This window comes from Ranitomeya variabilis, chromosome 6, assembly GCF_051348905.1.
Source record: "Ranitomeya variabilis isolate aRanVar5 chromosome 6, aRanVar5.hap1, whole genome shotgun sequence".
NCBI lineage: Eukaryota > Metazoa > Chordata > Amphibia > Anura > Dendrobatidae > Ranitomeya > Ranitomeya variabilis.
In genome coordinates this window covers 268,164,465-268,184,116 of record NC_135237.1, presented here as the reverse complement: position 1 = coordinate 268,184,116, position 19,652 = coordinate 268,164,465, and the positions used below count along the sequence as shown (strand labels likewise).

Below are 19,652 nucleotides of genomic sequence, written 5' to 3'. Positions count from 1 at the left end.
CCTTTATGATTTGGAATATAAGAGGTAGCTAATACTTCTTGATATTTTATGCTATTGATATTGCCTTCCACCTTGCAAATGTTTTGCACATCCCCATACTGAATGTAGCCCCAGACTATGATCTTTCCACCATCAAATTTAACTGTTTTCTGGGTGTATTTTGGATCCATACGGGCTCCAGTAGGTCTCCTGCAGTATTTGCCAAACATAATCCAGATTCATAGTGTGACCAACGGTTTTAGTCACATACCATGACAATCTACTTCCACGTATAGATAGCTAAACCCAAAAGAGAAAAATAGCGGAAGCTTTTTTGATTATAAAAATGCATAACAAGTTTATTAAAGTAGCAATACAAAACATTAAAAACACACACAAAAAACGTGTTGAAGACGATAAAATACAAAGACACCAAAATGTGCCTGGCCCTCATATGATTATAGCGTCCATAATAAATATAAATTACTACCCAGGATGTATGAAATAACAAAAAACACCTCCTAATTGTAAGGTCTCACAGCACACCATCAGATAGTCTAAGGAGAGTATGTATTAAGTAGATATGGCAAGATATCCGATATCTACATATCATTGGATATATAACATTTTGGTGTCTTTGTATTTTATCGTCTTCAACACGTTTTTTGTGTGTGTTTTTAATGTTTTGTATTGCTACTTTAATAAACTTGTTATGCATTTTTATAATCAAAAAAGCTTCCGCTATTTTTCTCTTTTGGGTTTAGCTCCTGCAGTATTTGCGGCATCTGTGGTGTAATTCTACCGAAGATTCATCAGAGAAATCCACCTTCTGCCACTTTTCCAGCGTCCATCTGTTTAGCAGGCTGTGGGACTTTGCAAATGCCACACGGTTTTTTATTTGCCTTTTGTTTAGTGCTGGCTTCTGGGCACTGAGTCGATCATGGAGGCCATTTCGAGACAGAATCCTACTAACTGTTCTAGTTGACACAGGTACTTGAGGTGACCAGGCCTGTTGGAGCTTTGCTGCAGTAGAAGAGGGGCTTGCTTTGGATTTTCTGACCAACAAACGTTCCTCCTGAGAGGTTGTCTTGCGGGGTCTGCCGAACCTAGGCTTGTCAAACACATCTCCAGTCTCTTCAAATATATATTTTTTAATTATTTGTACTTGATGCTGAGACACATTAAAGGTGCCAGCCACATCTGCAGTGGATCTGGTCTATAGCTTCTTGATAATCCAGGCTTTGGTCGCAGGGTGGATTTTTGGCATGTTGTCAGAGTTTAAGTTGCAGTTCAAGTGAAGGTCTGGGGTGCTGGGTTTCTTTTTATACACAAACACTAATTAACCGATCATTTACTGAGTACAGGTGAGGATGTAAACTAGGATTGGGTGCATTATATGACCAGGCGACAAAACTTTTGTCTTGCCAAAATCTGACCATTCTGTGTCCATTAACTGATCAATATTTCTGCATTGATGCCAATTTATTTTCTTAACCTAAACCACATTTCGGAGGGTTTCAGCTTTCAAAAGAATAATTTACACAACCAATGGATGAATTTAACGTCAGGTTATAAGCTTTTATTTACATAACATGAATAAGCGACATAACTTCTGTCAGGGAGTGTATAAAAATGTACTAAATTGCCACAAAGGGAAGAAAACTGAATCAATGCAATGAGTTTACATGTAGCTGATAAACCAATTTAGATATCAATATGGAAAAAGGGATCTTTACAGTTAGAGTAGACAATCTATGGAATGCCTTACCCCAATAGGTAGCATTGACAAATTACTTGTTGAATAACAATGTTACTGAGAGTTGTTTATAATTTAGTACTGTATGATGTATAATTAACCTGAAAAACATTTAAAATGTATCTTTTTTAAGTTGGAACTAGCAATCAGTGTAGTGTGGTGCACTTATTGTGATAATTCAGAACAGTGGCGATAACAGTAAGGGTATGTGCACACGTCAGGATTTCTTGCAGAAATTTCCTGAAGAAAACCGAAAATTTTCTGCAAGAAATCCGCATTTTGTTTCTCGTTTTTTTCCCGTTTTTTTTAGCATTTTGCAAGCGTAATTAGCTTGCAGAATGCTAAAGTTTTCCAAGCGATCTGTAGCATCGCTTGGAAAACTGAGTTGGTCACACTTGTCAAACATAGTGTTTGACAAGTGTGACCAACTTTTTACTATAGATGCTGCCTATGCAGCATCAATAGTAAAAGATAGAATGTTTAAAAATAATAAAAAAAATGGTTATAGTCACCTGTAGGCGTCCGTTCCTATAGATGCTGTGTGTGTTCAGGACCTTCGATGACGTCGCGGCTTGTGATTGGTCGCTGAGCGGTCACATGAGCGGTTACGCGACCAATCACAAGGCCGCAACGTCATCGCAGGTCCTGAACACACAGACCATCTAAAGGAACGGAAGCGGCAGCATGCCTCCGGGGCCATGGAAGGTGAGTATATCACAATTTTTTATTTTAATTCTTTTTTTTTTACCAATTATATGGTGCCCAGTACGTGGAGGAGAGTCTCCTCTCCTCCACCCTGGGTACCAACCGCACATAATCTGCTTACTTCCCGCATGGTGTGCACAGCCCCGTGCGGGAAGTAAGCAGATCAATGATCCTAGGTGTGCGGAATCCCCGCAATTCCGCATTTTTAATGAACATGTTGCTTTTTTTCCGCGATGCGATTTTTTCGCGGACAAAAATGCAACATTTGCACAAGAAATGCGGAATACACTGTAAATAATAGGAGGCATATGTAAGCGTTTTTTTCGCGTTTTTATCACGTTTTAATAGCGAAAAAACCGCGAAAAATACTGAACGTGTGCACATGGCCTTAAGGTACCTTCACACAACGATTTTGTTAACGATATCGTTGCAACGTCACGCTTTTGGTGACGTAGCAACGATCCTGCTTAATGATCTCGTTATGTGTGACAGCGACCAACGATCAGGCCCCTGCTGGGAGATCGTTGGTCGTAGGGAATGATCAGGACCTTTTTTTGGTCGCTGATCACCAGCTGTCATCGCTGGATCGGCGTGTGTGACGCCGATCCAGCGATGTGTTCACTTGTAACCAGGGTAAATATCGGGTTACTAAGTGCAGGGCCGCGCTTAGTAACCCGATATTTACCCTGGTTACCATTGTAAAAGTTAAAAAAAAAAAAACAGTACATACTCACATTCCGATGTCTGTCACATCCCCCGCAGTCAGCTTCCCGCACTGACTGTCAGCGCCGGCCGTAAAGCAAAGCACAGCGGTGACGTCACCGCTGTGCTCTGCTTTACGGCCGGCGCTGACAGAGTGCGGGAAGCTGACGGCGGGGGACGTGACAGACATCGGAATGTGAGTATGTACTTTTTTTTTTTTTTTTTAACTTTTACAATGGTAACCAGGGTAAATATCGGGTTACTAAGCGCGGCCCTGCACTTAGTAACCCGATGTTTACCCTGGTTACCCGGGGACTTCGGCATCGTTGAAGACAGTTTCAACGATGCCGAAGTCGTTCCCCTGATCGTTGGTCGCTGGAGAGAGCTGCCTGTGTGACAGCTCCCCAGCGACCACACAACGACTTACCAACGATCACGGCCAGGTCGTATCGCTGGTCGTGATCGTTGGTAAGTCGTTTAGTGCAACAGTACCTTAAGAAGTTTTTATACACAACGGAGTCCTGCTGTCAATCACTAATGAGACTGGAGATTTTCAATTAAACCAGAATGTAAACATATAGCAGGGGACAATTGGTATGTACCGTTAGAGCAGTGTGGGATCTAAGAGGTTAACGTATTTTTTCTATTTTTACTTACCGTATATACTCGAGTATAAGCCGAGATTTTCAGCCCAAATTTTTGGGCTGAAAGTGCCCCTCTCGGCTTATACTCGAGTCACGGTCGGCAGTGGGGTCGGCGGGTGAGGGGGAGAGAGGACCGTCGCAAACTCACCTGGTCCCTGCGCTCCTAACGCTGTCCCATGGTCTCCCTCGCTGCAGCTCTTCCTCTATTCAACGGTCACGTGGTACCGCTCATTAAAGTAATGAATATGGACTCCACTCCCATAGGGGCGGAGCCGCATATTCATTACTGTAATGAGCGGTATCGGTGACCGCTCATTACAGGAAGAAGCTGCGGTACCATGGGACAGCGTGAGGAGCACCGGGACCAGGTGAGTATTTCATATTCACCTGTCCGTGTTCCATTCGCCGGGCGCCGCTCCGTCTTCCCGTCCTCTTGCAGTGACTGCAGGTCAGAGGGCGCGGTGACGTATTAGTGTGCGCGCCGCCCTCTGCCTGAACAGTCCGTGCGGAGAGACGGGACGCTGAGGAGCAGCGGGCAGCGACGAGAGGAGAGTATGTGATTTTTTTTTTTTATTGCAGAAGCATTACATGTGGCACAATGCTATATGGAGCGTCTATGGGGCCATAAAGAACTACATGGAGCATTATATGGGGCCATAACTGTATGGAGCATTATATGGGGCATCTATGGGGCCATAACTGTATGGAGCATTATATGGGGCATCTATGGGGCAATAACTGTATGGAGCATTATATGGGGCCATAACTGTATGGAGCATTATATGGGGCATTATATGGGGCCATAACTGCAAGGAGCATTATATGGGGCCATAACTGCATGGAGCATTATATGGGGCCATAACTGCATGGAGCATTATATGGGGCCATAACTGCATGGAGCATTATATGGGGCCATAACTGCATGGAGCATTATATGGGGCTCCTGATTCAATATGGATATTCAAAAACACTTAACCTACTGATGTCTCAATTAATTTTACTTTTATTGGTATCTATTTTTTATTTTTGACATATACCGGTAGCTGCTGCATTTTCCACCCTAGGCTTATACTCGAGTCAATAAGTTTTCCCAGTTTTTTGTTGCAAAATTAGGGGGGTCGGCTTATACTCGAGTATATACGGTATGTTTGCCGCTATTTAAAAAAAATATTTTTTAAACCCAAGCAAACCTTTTTATGAGTCAGAACAATGAAGGATAAGATAACAAAAACCCCAACTAATGTTTTGGTGATTGAGAATAAACATTAGAGAGGTTGTTCAGGTTTAGGTTTGAAATCTGCAGTCACTATGTGACCTCAAACTTTTGAATCCCCACAGCACGCAGACTGCATGCTGTCTCGACTCTCCACTGCCAGGAATGGGACTGCAAATGTGTAATTTGCATACATGAGGCCACATGCAGACTAGACATGAGTGCCCTTGCCCAATAAAACTGAATTCAGGAAGGACAAGACTAGTAGGAATGTCCCATAAGTATGCAAATCGCACATGACATGCCACTCCTGGCACTGGAGAATACTGAGGATTCAAAAGTCTGAAGTCACATCTAGTGACTGCAGACTTAAACCCCAAGCTTGGACAACTTTTAATTTCCAACAGCCCAGGGATGTAAACCTATTAATTTTCAAAATGTTCATATAAATATTATACAAATTCTTGCAAATCTATCAGATATGAAAAAACTATTAAAATACCGAAGTCTTTTTTTTTCTTTTTCACTATTTACAGACCCCTTTACATTTTACAAATTATTAAAAAGGTTACTTTACCTTCCATTTTCTTTAACTTTGCTTCTAGTTTCTTTTTCCTAAAGAAAGTTCATAGTTACATTAAAAGGCAACAGATTATTCTTGGCAAACAAAAATTACTTGTATTGGGTCAGCTTTACTTATGAAAGCATATGGCAAAACACGGAGACATCTTTAACCTAGCCTTTAAGAAGTAATCATCTCCATGCCCTTTATGGCAACAGGATAGTCTCTGGTACGGAAATATCTCTCTACTGTGGAGCACTACTACTTTCTGAGCCCTTCAGTCCTTTCCATTGATGCTAATAACAACAAAAAAAAAAAGCTTTATCTTTTTCATCTCTACATGCAAGGGCCAGTGTAGTCATTTACTTTTCCTGGGGTAGAGAAGATCTATTTTGACATGCCATGCATTAGACTGTTCTAACCATCATTCTTAGAATCATAGAATGTTAGAGTTGGAAGAGACTCCTTCTTCTTGGCCTAAATTACTGTGTTGACACACTAAACAGTGAGATATACATACGCAACATCAATCTTCTCACACTCTTCCTTGACTTTGACGTACTCCATTTGAGTCTGCTGGTAGATCTTGAGACTAGACTGCGATCAAAGAAATTACAATATGAACAATTTTGTCATCGTGCACATATGAAATAACAGAATAGAAAATGCTGATCTTTGCTTGCAATTCAGGTATCTGAAAAACTGCATTAACGAACTTACAGGAATCATACATAAAAATAGGATTCTCCCTCTTTGACAACAGCTTGGGATAATTTGACTTCTTTAGAAGGAGTGGCACACAACTTCATGCCCTATACAAAGGTTGAGCAAAAGGCTTTAGAATTATTATTTTTTTATTTAAAAACCATTTCATATTCAGCTAGGTAGAGATGATAATGATATATGGTTTATGTTTACTAGTCTCTAAAAAACAAAACAATATATAATAGAGAAAACACATCTATTTGAGAGATATTTATCATATAAAAGTAATAAACACAAAACTACATAATTGTTTTTGTATATATCTAATTTTTGGGGACCAGCTGTAGTTTTTACTAGTAACATTTTTGAGTAGAATTAACTTTTTAATCAATGTTTCATTATTTGAAAGTCTGGATGAGAAAACAAAACAAAACAAAACAAAAACAAAACAAAACAAAGGAGGCATTTCTGGTGTGTTTTTTTGTATATTTTTCTTATGGTGTGCACCACGCAGGATAATGATCTAGTTTTATTTTCCTATCAATAACATAAGAGACATTTTTAATTTTTTTACATTTCACAACTTTTTACACAAGAAAAAAACAAAAATATGTAAGTAATGCCTAAAAGAGCAATAACCCCACTAGATATCAGCTCCTCACTAACAGGCCATTAAACTTTAGCCTTTATTATATAATTAAAAAACCTTGCTGCTTCCTTTATATAGCCAACATAATTTGTGGTAGGGTGATATGAATTAAAAAGTGATGTAAGTAGAGTATAGAGATAGAATTCGGGAATACCACGCCAATGGAAGTGCATGTTAAATGCTGCTGTCAGCGTTTGACAGTGGCATTTAACAGGATAATAGTCACGGGTGGATCGCAATTCCACCCGCGGCTGTTCCAGGCACATGTCCGCTGTCCAAAACAGCTGATGTGCTGGAAAAGATGTGGGCTCACCGCCGGACCCCACATCAAAGGGAGGGAGTCCGACGTGGGCGTACTGTTATGCCCAATGTTGTTAAGGGGTTAAAGGTGGGATAACGAACGGCAATTCAGGTGTTTTTTTCTTTTATTTTTGAGGTTTAAATATTATAGTACATGTCCTTACAGACAGGGTAATACAAAATGTGATGTTCTTAAGCTACATTTATTTTAGCCCAAGATTAAACTGCAGGGGTGCGGATGGGCTGACAGAGGGAGTGCTTTCTCCTCCCGTGAAGCGGACACAACATATGAAAGGGTTAGACCGCTAGGATGGGTGACCGTTACAGCAGGAGCTCAGCTGTGTGTATCGTTCAGGCTCTTGCAGTTGATAAGTGTCAGTACACAAGTTGTGCCATCAACATGATGTGTATATCAGTCATGGAGCACAAAGTGACAAGCGTTCGTGACAAATATATATGTCAAAAACCTTTAAAAAAAAAAAAAAAAAAAAGAAGGTTAAATAGAGAGAGTGATTGTAAAACATTACATACTGTCTTCTCTTCCAGTTCAGCTTTCAACGATATTAGTTGTTCTTCGTGGTATTCCTGAGGAGATACTTTCTGCAACATTTGTTCCAGTTGACATCTAAGGGTTCCATTCTCCCTGAAATATCATATAAGCTTACAATTAGGTACATTTGGCAAATTGTAAAGGAAATTGTGGCAGTAAACCAAGACATAGAAAGTGAAGCAATACATGCATTTATTGATTAAATAAATACTCCAACCTCAGTATCACAACAGTCAGCTTTTAGTTTGAAATTAAAGGGAAGGTGCCGTGATTTTATTTTTTGTATTAATTATTGATTATATAATCAATTATTTTTAATACAAAAGTGAATGTACTACTTTCATAGTTTTTTATTTATTCCCTTTTACTTTTGCCCCTGGAGGCTGCCATTTTCATTAGTGTGGGTGTATGTGTCTGGGCACGACACTTTCACTCCTCACTTACGGCAGCCATGGGCATAAGAGACTGCGGTCGGACTCCGACCGCATCACTTACATTGAGGCCGCTCCTCCTGCCTCTCAGCTGTGATTTGGGCATGCCCACTGAGCTGCTGCGTCACAGCTGTGAGAGGAGATCGCGGCCATTTTGTTTGCTGTGGGCTGCGATGACCGAAGATGTTGGCGAGAAGCTGCTGGGAGCGAGGGTCCGGGGTGAGTATCTGCAGCACTAGCAGTGATCGCAGCCTGTAATTAGTATTACAGTACAGGCTGCGATCACTGCCGACCTGCGCTGTCTTGCTGAAAGCTTCCTCCCTCAGTCCAGGGGCAGGAAATCCCCCAGCAGCAGCGTGTCTCCCTGTACATGGAGCGTTATGGCTGCTGCTTTTCTGTGCAGCACTGATTTGTGGCTGGAGCCTGGATGTGTTGCACTTCATCACCCTGACACAGTGACTGTAGGTGCAGCCTGGAGTCCGAAGCTCCATGTTTCTAAAAATAGAGCAATTCTCTGCAGCAGGGGATCACTGGTGGTAACAAGGGGCCGCACCGAGGCCTGTAATGGTTAACCCTTCCCTGCCTGCTGTGCATGGTGCAGGGGGATCAGTGTGCAGACAGGCAGCAGCCTGGGGGCTTCACCTATGGATCAGGTGGGAGGGCTGCACAGTGTAAAGAGGTGGGATGGATCCAGGGTTCTGCAGAAGGTGTGACAGCTGCCCTGGCACATGTCCATCTCCTGGGAGCGCCACAATACTGTTCTAACACTTGGGCTATGGTTGGCACAAGGGAGCAGACCATACAAGGAAGAAGTCCCCAGGGGGTGATGACACTCAGCAAGCTCTAGCTGCTGTGTCACTACAAGTCCCAGCATGCCAGGACTGAGCTCCTAAGGCTACTTTCACACTAGCGTTTTGTGCATACGTTGCAATGCGTCGTTTTGACGAAAAAACGCATCCTGCAAAGTCGTCTGCAGGATGCGTTTTTTCCCCATAGACTAACATTAGCGACGCATTGACACATGTCGCAACCGTCATGCGACAGTTGCGTTGTGTTGTGGCGGACCGCCGGCAGCAAAAAACGTTACATGTAACTTTTTTTGTGCCGACGGTCCACCATTTCCGACCGCGCATGCGCGGCCGGAACTCCGCCCCCACCTCCCTGCACCTCACAATGGGGCAGCGGATGCGTGGAAAAACAGCATCCGCTGCCCCCGTTGTGCGGCGCTTGCACAGTATGCGTCGGTACGTTGGGCCGACGCAGCGCGACTGCCCCGTACCGACGCTAGTGTGAAAGTAGCCTAAGTGTTATAGTCCTGCAGCTCCTCAGGTCTCCTGCCTGATCGTCCTACTATACATTCCAGAGCAGAGGGCAGGTGGCAGCAGTCTGAGACTAGTGATCCAGAGAGCAGAAGAGGGAAGACTGAGGCTGGGCCCTGACACTCACCCCATGCCCCCTGACACCCACCCCATACTCCGTGACACCCATCTCATGCTCCCTGAAACCCACCTCAATCTCACTGACACCCCAAGTCTGGTGTCTTTCAGGACAAGCTGTGAGGATCGTCACCAGGGGCGTACATACAAATCATAGGGCGACATAGCATAAGGCTTAATTGCCCCCCCCAACAAAAAAATAAATGAATAAATAAATAATTGTGGGGGTCACAGAAGGGCATAGCTTACAACTTTCCTGCCTTTACATAATAAATATGCCGCCATATATATTTATTACATAATACTGCCATATAGGTCATACATAATGCCGCCAGATATATCTATTACATAATACTGTAATATGGACCACACGTAATGTGGCCATATATATTTTTAACATAATGCTGCCATATAGATCAAACATAATACTGCTGGATATATTTATTACATAATACTGCCATATAGATCACACATGATGCCACCATATAATGTATATTTTTTACATAGCACTGCCATATAGACTACACTTGATGCCGCTAATTATTATGTGTGACCTGTATGATGGCATTATGTGTGATCTATATGACAGTATTGTATGTGATATGCATGGTTGTTTTAGGTTTGATCAGTATGGTGCAATAATATAAGATCTATATTGTGGGATTATTTGTGATCTATGTGGCAGTATTATGTGAGAATTATATGGTGGTTTTATGTGTGATCAATATGATGGTATTGTGTGATCTATATGGCGGTATTATGTGAGAACACTATGGCGGTATTATGTGAGAACACTATGGCGGTATTATCTTCAGAAAGGGGACCCATTCTAGGGTGGTTCTGGCTGAGCCACTGCACACGGGTCTGGGGTAATAGAGGGGGCAGCATGACCTCCAGTTAGGTGCAGTCAGGGGAGGGCTGGTGATGCAGCTGAAGAGGGGTCTCATTTTTTTCATTACTATATGGCTACATTTCCTTTCCAGCGTCACCCCGTACTGCGCCTGTCGCCTCGCTTTCACACATCGCCAGGACAGGATCTGAGGAGGGGAATGGGGTCTTTGCATGCAAAGTCTGGATCAGAACAGGCCATCAATCCGCAGAAATGTTTCCTGGATTTCTGTGGAGCAGACAAGCAGTCGTCCCATCCATGTGTATAAAAGTCAGCGCTCTATGTACAATCCCTGGCTGCTCCGTGCACCAAACAGGGTGCCCCCATAGACCAGCACACTGCTCTCCTGAAATACTCTGTGCTTCTGTCACCCTGCTCCCTCCACCATATATCTCCCAGAATCCTTGCTGCCTGCCATCCTCTGAGACTGTCTACTTGTCAGTATAACTCTGCAGTCACCAACAAAATGGCTGCACACTGTGTTCCTGAATCCTCTCATCCCTTAGCAAACACCCAGGAGGGGAGGAGAGGCGTGACATCACACACACGTCAGCAGACTCCGCCCATAATTACTGCAGTGCAGTAATGTGAGCTAGTTGTACACTAGGTTTTTGTAAAATTTCAGTAGCTGCTCCCCCTAGTGTTTAAAAGTGGAAATGCCAAACCTTTTAAAATTATTTTTCATAGTTTATTAAATTATAAACAAATGATAATATTTTTTAAGAACATGTAAACATTAATTCTTTACATTTTTTCAATTGCTGGAAAAAAAAATTTTTTGGATGGCACCTTCCCTTTAAACATGATGCAATGCTAGAAACTAAATGGCAGATAAAACAATTGTTTTTAGCACTTCTGGCATCAGTGAGGCTATCCAGTGAAAATAAGATATCACCTATCAATAGGATAGCCAATAACGAATTTATCAGTGGGGATTGATTGGAAGAACGGGGCACTTTTAGCTCTGCTAGAATGGGACGACAGTGCATGAGAGACCGCTGCATAATTTATTCTCTATGGCACATCAGGAAAAAGTCAATTGCATCGCTTGGTGGCCACATAGGGAATGAATGGAGCCGAGGTCAATCATGCACACTGCATCTCCTTTCTAAGGGGGATAAAAATGCCCCACCTTGCTAATCGGTAGGTGTTCCAGTGGTCAGTAACCCATCGATCAATAACTTATCGCCTAATCTATGGATAGGCGAGGACTTAAGGTACCTTCACACTAAACGACTTTGCAGAGATAACGATAGCGATCTGTGACGTTGCAGCGTCCTGGCTAGCGATATCGTTGTGTTTGACACGCAGCAGCGATCAGGATCCTGCTGTGATATCGCTGGTCGTTGATGAAAGTCTTCACAGTCAAAAAAATTATATGCTTGGAGTAAATTAAACTATTCTCACAGAAAAATCCCCAAGACGTAATCACCAGATTATCATAAAATTTAACCTTTATTTATAATATTAAAAACACATATGTGCACTTGACACAAACCATCACCAATAGATGCAAGCGTACTACAGGAAAGGCTGGAACAGTGTCAAGCCCTACAACGTGTTTCTCCCCTTCTAATTCAAAGAGGTTCATCAGGAGTACATCCAAATAGTAAAGGGTTACTTAGCTTATATCCATATTCAGCATGTCAGCAATTCAGATAGCTGCACCACCGGGCCGATCCCCTATCAAGCGCTACATGGATGTTTACCCTGGTTACCCGGGGACTTCGGCATCGTTGGTCGCTGGAGAGCGGTCTGTGTGACAGCTCCCCAGCGACCAAACAGCGACGCTGCAGCGATCGGCATCGTTGTCGATATCGCTGCAGCGTCGTTTACTGTGAAGGTACCTTTAGTTTTACTGGTCAACCCTTTTAATTATGATAAACATGATAAACAAATAATGAGTAAATGTTCAAGGAGCCATAGTACTTGGGGAAGGAAACATTAAAGCTGGAACTGGTAAAAATCAGACTTTTCAAAAGCTTTTATGCCATTTTTGGTGACTTTAAAGCTTTGATGAATTCGGCCCCGTAACCGCAAAAGAAAGTAACAAGTACAGTTTTATTATTATTGAAGTAGTCAACAAGGCAAAGAAAAATCTGTTTTTATTCATGAAGTATACAGTATAGATTCCACATCTTTCGCAAGTAAATAAAGTTAATTACCTTTCAGAATATTGAAGATGTATATTATAGTTAAGGAAAGCACTAATATAGACATTTAAAAATAGCATGGCACCAAATCAACATGCCAGGCAAAAATATTTTACATATCCAAAGAGAAACATGCGGTTCCACTTTTGTGGGTTTTCTTTATTGCACATGGTCAGTGGATGTCAAGTGACCGTGTCGGGAACATGGCTAGACTTAGAACTCTACAGGGGACAGTCACCATTTCTTTTACATCAGGAAACTGGTGAATAAATGTTTTTATTTTTGTTGTTTCTGCGCTGGCCTAACACTTATCTACTTAAAATGATAAACTTTCTGACGTTAGATTCTAGTGCACATATCCGGAGCCAGTTGGCCACGCTCCCTGTTTAATTCACTGTAGCGTATGCCAGAAAGTGACGGGAAGTACAGCAGTAATGTATTCCAGCTAGTACACCTCTGATTATGGTGCACAGACAGGGTAGAGATGCACTACATTTTCATCAAATGCGGCCACCTCTCAATGAATTTGGAGCATCTAACTCCAGCAGGATAATGATCAAATCTGGTGTCAGGAATGTCAGTCGTGATAAATTCCCCCTCCATGCTCAGTCATGGTGTGCTTTATAGTTCGTCTATTAGTCAGTAATGCTCCCGAATGTTTACACACTTCTCTCTTGTAGCTGGATATAAGTAGGTAGGTAGGTACAGCAGCTATGGACTTCTAATCATGCCATACACTCTTAAGAGTCCTTTTTGGGTACATCTTGTGAACGGGCAGTGTTTTCACATATCCAAAAGGAAGTATCAACAGCACGTCATCTCCAATGGCTCTTCTCGCTACATGAAACGTCAAGTGAACTCGTATAAAATAACCGGGTGGTACATTACACTAAATTAAGGCTCACTAATGGTTCAACGCCTGTAGCCGCCAATGCTTTTTCATATCATAGGGGAAACCACGATGATGTGTTATAATTGACAACAAATGTGAATGATGTTATGTCCCTTGTATAATGCTATAGAACATTCGATTCAGATTCACTGAAAAGCAGATCGGCCTAATGCGGAGTATAACGAAAAGGCAACACAGATTTCCATTTCAGCCCATGCAGACACCCGTGAACCTTTGTCCAAGCATTGACCGCAATCCATTGGTTGTTTTTGGGTCTCCCAACCTTGTACATGCCTATAACACTGGGGAGCTCAGGTTGGGAGATTGATGGATTATGCTTGAGTGTGGTCCATGCTCGGACAGAGTTACACAGGCGTCTGCCTGAGCCCTTACATTGATGAACATTTTTTTTCAAAAGTACATATATTGGACATCCCTGAAAGTAGTTTACAATATACATGTAGCACAATCACGTAAGGCTTTTCTATCATCAACAACTTTAGGTACAACAAATAGATCTCTTAAGAAAGGATATCATCACACTTCTGCTGGTATTCGGCCAGTAGCTGGCTGGAAAACAGAAAAAAAGTTATTATTGACAGCAAAAATACAACAATCTCATTCCACCGAGACCTAAATTTCCTCAGATACCTTTAACGCTGTGCTTGCTAGCTACTGTGTGTTTCCATCAGGGTTATAAATTTGATGAGTAGAATGATCAGCAATGCACAAGATGTGTTTTTCATGGACTACAGACCTGTATTGACTCATGTTTCTGCTGTTACAAAGTTGCAACAGTTAACACCACTAGGGCTACATTCCCATGAGGAGTATTTGATGTTGCAGATTTTCGGCACCCATTACATTTTGTCAGTGCTTTTTTTAAAGAAGCCGTTCTCGCAGTGTCGGCACTCACTCTCCCCGGGGTTCTCGTGCAGTGTTGTGATTCTGACGCCCAATCAGTGCTGGCGTCACTGTCCCCGCCTTTAGACAAAATCGAACATGAATAAGTCCGGGTTGCAGCTGTTTCAGGCTTTCCCTTCCTGCTCAATTCGACAGGAGGTGGGGACAGTGATGCCAGCGTTTATTGTGAGCCAGTGTCATGTGTCACAGCAACAGCACGGGAGCCCCAGGAGACAGAATGCTGACACCGCGGGAACAGCGCCAGAACGGGAGGGGAGTATAAGCTTTATTATTTTATCAGGGCCAAGCGAGGAGGGATAGGAGAAGAAGTTGTCCAAGTAGTAGACAACTTCTTTAATTTGCTTTGTTTGTGATTTTTCCTGGTATTTGGTTTTGACACAACGTTATTGCGGATTGCACGTGCTTTTAGTGCTTCACCTCTACAGAAACACTTAAAATGCATTTGCGTTTTTACCTGCGGATCTAATTTAATTCTAGGGAGAAAATCTGGACATAAAGCTCAGCATACCCACAAGAGAAGTTGGCATTGTGCGAACTTCGAACACACACTGCAGATCAGTTTATGCTTAATAACAAACAAAAAAACCCATCACAGTGGACATGAGATTTAAAAAAATCCCATTCACTTTTCTGAAACTTTAAGATGCTTTATTTTTTTATGCAGCGCCAAAAACTCACCATAAACCCATTTTGGGAACGTAGTCTAAAGCTGGCTTCACCCTAGAATTTTTAGATTTAGTTTTCTCCTCTATTTTAGAAGCAGAAAAATTGAATTTCAAGACCTCACTAAAGTCAATGAGTGGTGGAAATTTTATATATTTATATACATAACATACGAATTTTTCTTACAGCACTTTTATGCTCATTAAATTAATTCTGTAATCTGTGTTAGTTCTACTGCATAGATACATTTAAATCTGTTTGCCATTAAAGCTTTAATCAGTTTTCATCCATTTTTGCAGTCCTTTTTTTGTAAAGTAAAAAATCAGATCATCAGATTAAATTGTAAATGCTAGTGTGAACCAAGCCTAACTTGCATTTATTCCCAGACTGTCAGGTAAAATGAGACAAATTAGTTATACGATTTTATGAAATTTGGAACAAATAGCTGGAATTATCTCCTGTACTAGACTGGAGTGAAAAAAACAAGCAGTCTCCCTAAATGTGGGTCAATGTGTTCACAGTTGGCAGAATAATTTACTGGCATTTTAAGCCAACAAAAGGATATTAGACAAGTGTAACTAAGAAAATAGGGATTTTTGTGTACTCACCGTAAAATCCTTTTCTCCGAGCCAATCATTGGGGGACACAGCACCCACCCTGTTAGCCTAACGGCTTTGTTTTTTTCTGTGTTGGCTTGGTTTTGACATAGTTCATCCTTGTTAAATGTTTAAGCTCCTACTGCTGTTACCGAACTGGTTCACTTAGAGCCAGCAGGAGGGTGTTTACTGCAGGGGAGGAGCTATTCTTTCTGTGTTAAATTAGTGTCCTCCTAGTGACAGCTGCATAACCCCCCCCCTCCGAGCCAATCACTGGGGGACACAGGACCATGGGGGGGGGTTATGCAGCTGTCACTAGGAGGACACTAATTTAACACAGAAAGAATAGCTCCTCCCCTGCAGTAAACACCCTCCTGCTGGCTCTAAGTGAACCAGTTCGGTAACAGCAGTAGGAGCTTAAACATTTAACAAGGATGAACTATGTCAAAACCAAGCCAACACAGAAAAAAACAAAGCCGTTAGGCTAACAGGGTGGGTGCTGTGTCCCCCAATGATTGGCTCGGAGAAAAGGATTTTACGGTGAGTACACAAAAATCCCTATTTTCTTAGTTACACTTGTAACCTCTGGATCCCGACTGCCTAGGCTGACCTCTCCATGAAGGGGAAGGTTTATATGAGGCCTGGGGGCCTCTGCCCCAGCGTTGTGCCCGGCCGGGTCCAGAAGATGTGGAAGTAGAGGACCAGTTTGAGTTGAAACGAAAAAAAAAAAAATCGGGACAGAGCCTGCTGTTGCTGGTTCCGAAAGGGCCGAGAGAGTCTCTGCTGTGGAAGAAATTTGCTCTTCCCTTCAGTGGCGTCGGAGATAAGCTGATCGAGCTTTTCGCCTAACAGGCGACCACTCTGACATGGTAAGGAGGTTAACGACTTTTTGGAAGCTGAATCCGCACGCCAGTCTCTGAGCCATAGAGACCTCCTAATGGTGATAGCATTTGCTGCTGCTTGCGAAGCGCAGTTAGCGGCATCCAAAGAAGCGGTCACCACGAAATCCCCGGCTCTGGCTATCTGAGTAGTGAGATCTGCTACCTCGGGGGGAAGATTGGTATCTAGAACAGCTGAAGATAAGACTTCAGCCCAAGGAGCCATAGCCTAAAGGTACCTTCACACTGACCAACTTTCCAACGTCCTGGATAGCGATATCGTTGTGTTTGACACGCAGCAGCGATCTGGATCCTGCTGTGATATCGTTGGTCGGAGCTAGAAGTCCAGAACTTTATTTGGTCGTCAGATCGGCGTGTATCGTTGTGTTTGACAGCAAAAGCAACGATGCCAGCAATGTTTTACAATGGTAACCAGGGTAAATATCGGGTTACTAAGCGCAGGGCCGCGCTTAGTAACCCGATATTTACCCTGGTTACCATTGTAAAAGTAAAAAAAAAAAAAAAAAACAGTACATACTCACCTTCTGATGTGTGTCACGTCCCCTGGCGTCCGCGCTGCTGCTCAGAGCTTCCTGCACTGACTGTCAGTGCCGGCCGTAAAGCAAAGCACAGTGGTGACGTCACTGCTCTGCTTTAGGGCCGGCGCTTAGACAGTGCAGGGAAGCGGACGCCGGGGGATGCGACAGGCACCGGAATGTGAGTATGTAGTGTTTGTTTTTTTTTACATTTACACGGGTAACCAGGGTAAACATCGGGTTACTAAGCGCGGCCCTGCGCTTAGTAACCCGATGTTTACCCTGGTTACCCGGGGACTTCGGTATCGTTGGTCGCTGGAGAGCTGTCTGTATGACAGCTCTCCAGCGACCACACAACAACAAAACAGCGACGCTGCAGCGATCGGCATCGTTGTCTATATCGCTGCAGCGTCGCTTAATGAGACGGTACCTTTAGCCACCCAAATAGCGGCGAAAGATGGAAATAGTGCGGCTGCTGAAGGTTCAAAGGCTGAGTGAGATAGATTGTCGATCAGTGGGATTTTTAACCGAGGCACCCTTGGAAGAAGACAAAATAGATTTAGTAGCTAAACGCGATACCGGAGGATCTACTGGGGGAGACTGTGACCAATCTTTCCTTAGATCAGGGGCAAAAGGGATTTCTTTCTCGATTCATTGGGGGACACAGGTAACCATGGGGGACACAGGTAACCATGGGTGTATGCTGCTGTCACTAGGAGGCTGACACTATGCAAATAAAGAAGAAGTAACTCCTCCCCGGCAGTATACACCCTCCGACAGGCACCTCAGTTTTTGCTTAGTGTCTGTAGGAGGCGGACCTGGATCTAACACCAGATCCGCATTTCTTTTACAGGGATTTGTTGTGTGTTTTTAATCATTTCCCCTTTCTTTTTCAGACTCTTTCTTCAGGGTAACAGGGTGCAGTTTTCTCACCCTGTCTTCCCCACTTTGAGCGACCGAGAGAGCAGTGTGGTATCACCCACATCGCACCCTCTCGGACCCGCTGGGCAGGACTTTGTCCCCTGTCACCCATTTGGGTGTTCAGGGTGACTCTTTCCTCGGTGGCCAGTCCTGCCCGTTTCCCCTCCTCATCCCTCTCCTCGGAGCGGGCTGAGAGGAAGACGGCGGTCACATCCAGTGACCCTCTCCCCCTGTGCAGGGGTCGACACCGTCTTCTGTGCCGGAGAGTCGTGGCGCGGGAAGGAGGACTACTTCCAGGACCCTCTATCTACCAGGGATCCTGATGATTCCTCATCTGCAGGTAGGGAATCTTCAATCAACAAACCCCCCCCCCACCCCCACCAATACCCTGCCCAGCGGCGATCTCCTCTTACCATAGGGGAGCATCTGACAGGGAAGTGGGCTGCATATTCGGGCGTTGAGACCACGTAGGAATGGGAGCAGGAAGGCTGGCATCTTTTCCCCCCCCTTATTCAAACTTGCAGGCTCCTTTGCCCGCCATTTCTCTCTGCCTCACGTTTTTTTCCCTTTCTTAGCGCTTGAGCGCCCTCTGGTGGTGGCTGGAATTAGTGCGGCCGGGATGTGCAGCGTCTCCCTGCTTTTCCCTTTCTTGCCGCTTGAGCGCCCTCTTGTGGCGGTCGACGGTATAGCGGCCGGATTGCTTTCAGTTTTACAGGGGGCGTTCCTTTCTTTCCCCCCTTCGGTCCTTGCACGCCCACAGCGTCGCACTTTCTCCGCGCTCTTTTCTCCTGCTTCCTGCTCCATGTCAGCGTGTCAGCGTCTGCTCATCGCGAGGGACACAGGATTTCTCGGGGGAACACAGGCACCTGCGGTTACCGCTGTCTTTCACCAGGCTCAGCGCTACCTCCTACTCCACCTGGCAGTATTCTCTGGCGACAAGGTAATATCCACCTATGTCCGACCCCACTCCGGCCTTTGCCCCTACGGCCATCCATTACGCCTGCGCTCACTGTAAGAAAAAGTGGGTTTCAGGTCAGCCATCTCCTTTCTGCCCGTCCTGCGTTCCTCCCACCATGTCAGCTCCCCTGGAAGCTTCAAGGTCCCGGGATGAGTGCACCCCCCCTCCCCCGGAGTGGGCTGTTGCTATGTCTCAATCTGTGTCTGACCTGACTAAGGTTTCTCAGTCCCTGGTCCAGGCACTTGAACGCATCCCGCTTCTCTCTAATGCCACCAGTGCCACGAACGCCTCTCACGGCGATTCGCCCGCACCTGTCCTAGACTCTCACAGAGGCAGACCGGACAAAAGAAACAGAAAACGGACCTTATCTAGATCTCCCTCCTGTTCACCGGACCACATCGGGATTCCCCTATCTGCCCGTTCCCCTTCCTCACAGGCGGACCTCGGGTCTGACGTAACTTCTCAGTCGGAATCTGACTCGGATGCAGATCAGACTTCCGGAACACAAGACATGGTTGATAGCCTTATTTCAGCTATCGTTCAGACGCTTGATCTTAAGGAGGATGAGGCAAGCTCTCAGGACGTCTCCATTGCTTTTAAACGGATTAAA

General features: G+C 44.0%; 1 protein-coding gene and 1 long non-coding RNA gene across 2 annotated transcripts in view; both read right to left on the bottom strand.

The window, feature by feature from the left end:
• The window catches only part of LOC143782298 (uncharacterized), a 906,302-nt gene that overhangs the window by 592,544 nt on the left and 294,106 nt on the right, over positions 1-19,652 (bottom strand). The window lies entirely within an intron of this gene.
• The window catches only part of ICE1 (interactor of little elongation complex ELL subunit 1), a 137,539-nt gene that overhangs the window by 87,524 nt on the left and 30,363 nt on the right, over positions 1-19,652 (bottom strand). The window contains exons 4-8 of the mRNA XM_077269611.1: positions 14,102-14,136; positions 12,687-12,705; positions 7,747-7,858; positions 6,082-6,158; positions 5,577-5,614 (exon numbers count right to left, since the gene is read on the bottom strand). Coding sequence (XP_077125726.1) covers positions 5,577-5,614; positions 6,082-6,158; positions 7,747-7,858; positions 12,687-12,705; positions 14,102-14,136 — 281 coding nt within the window. The remainder of the gene's footprint in view (positions 1-5,576; positions 5,615-6,081; positions 6,159-7,746; positions 7,859-12,686; positions 12,706-14,101; positions 14,137-19,652) is intronic.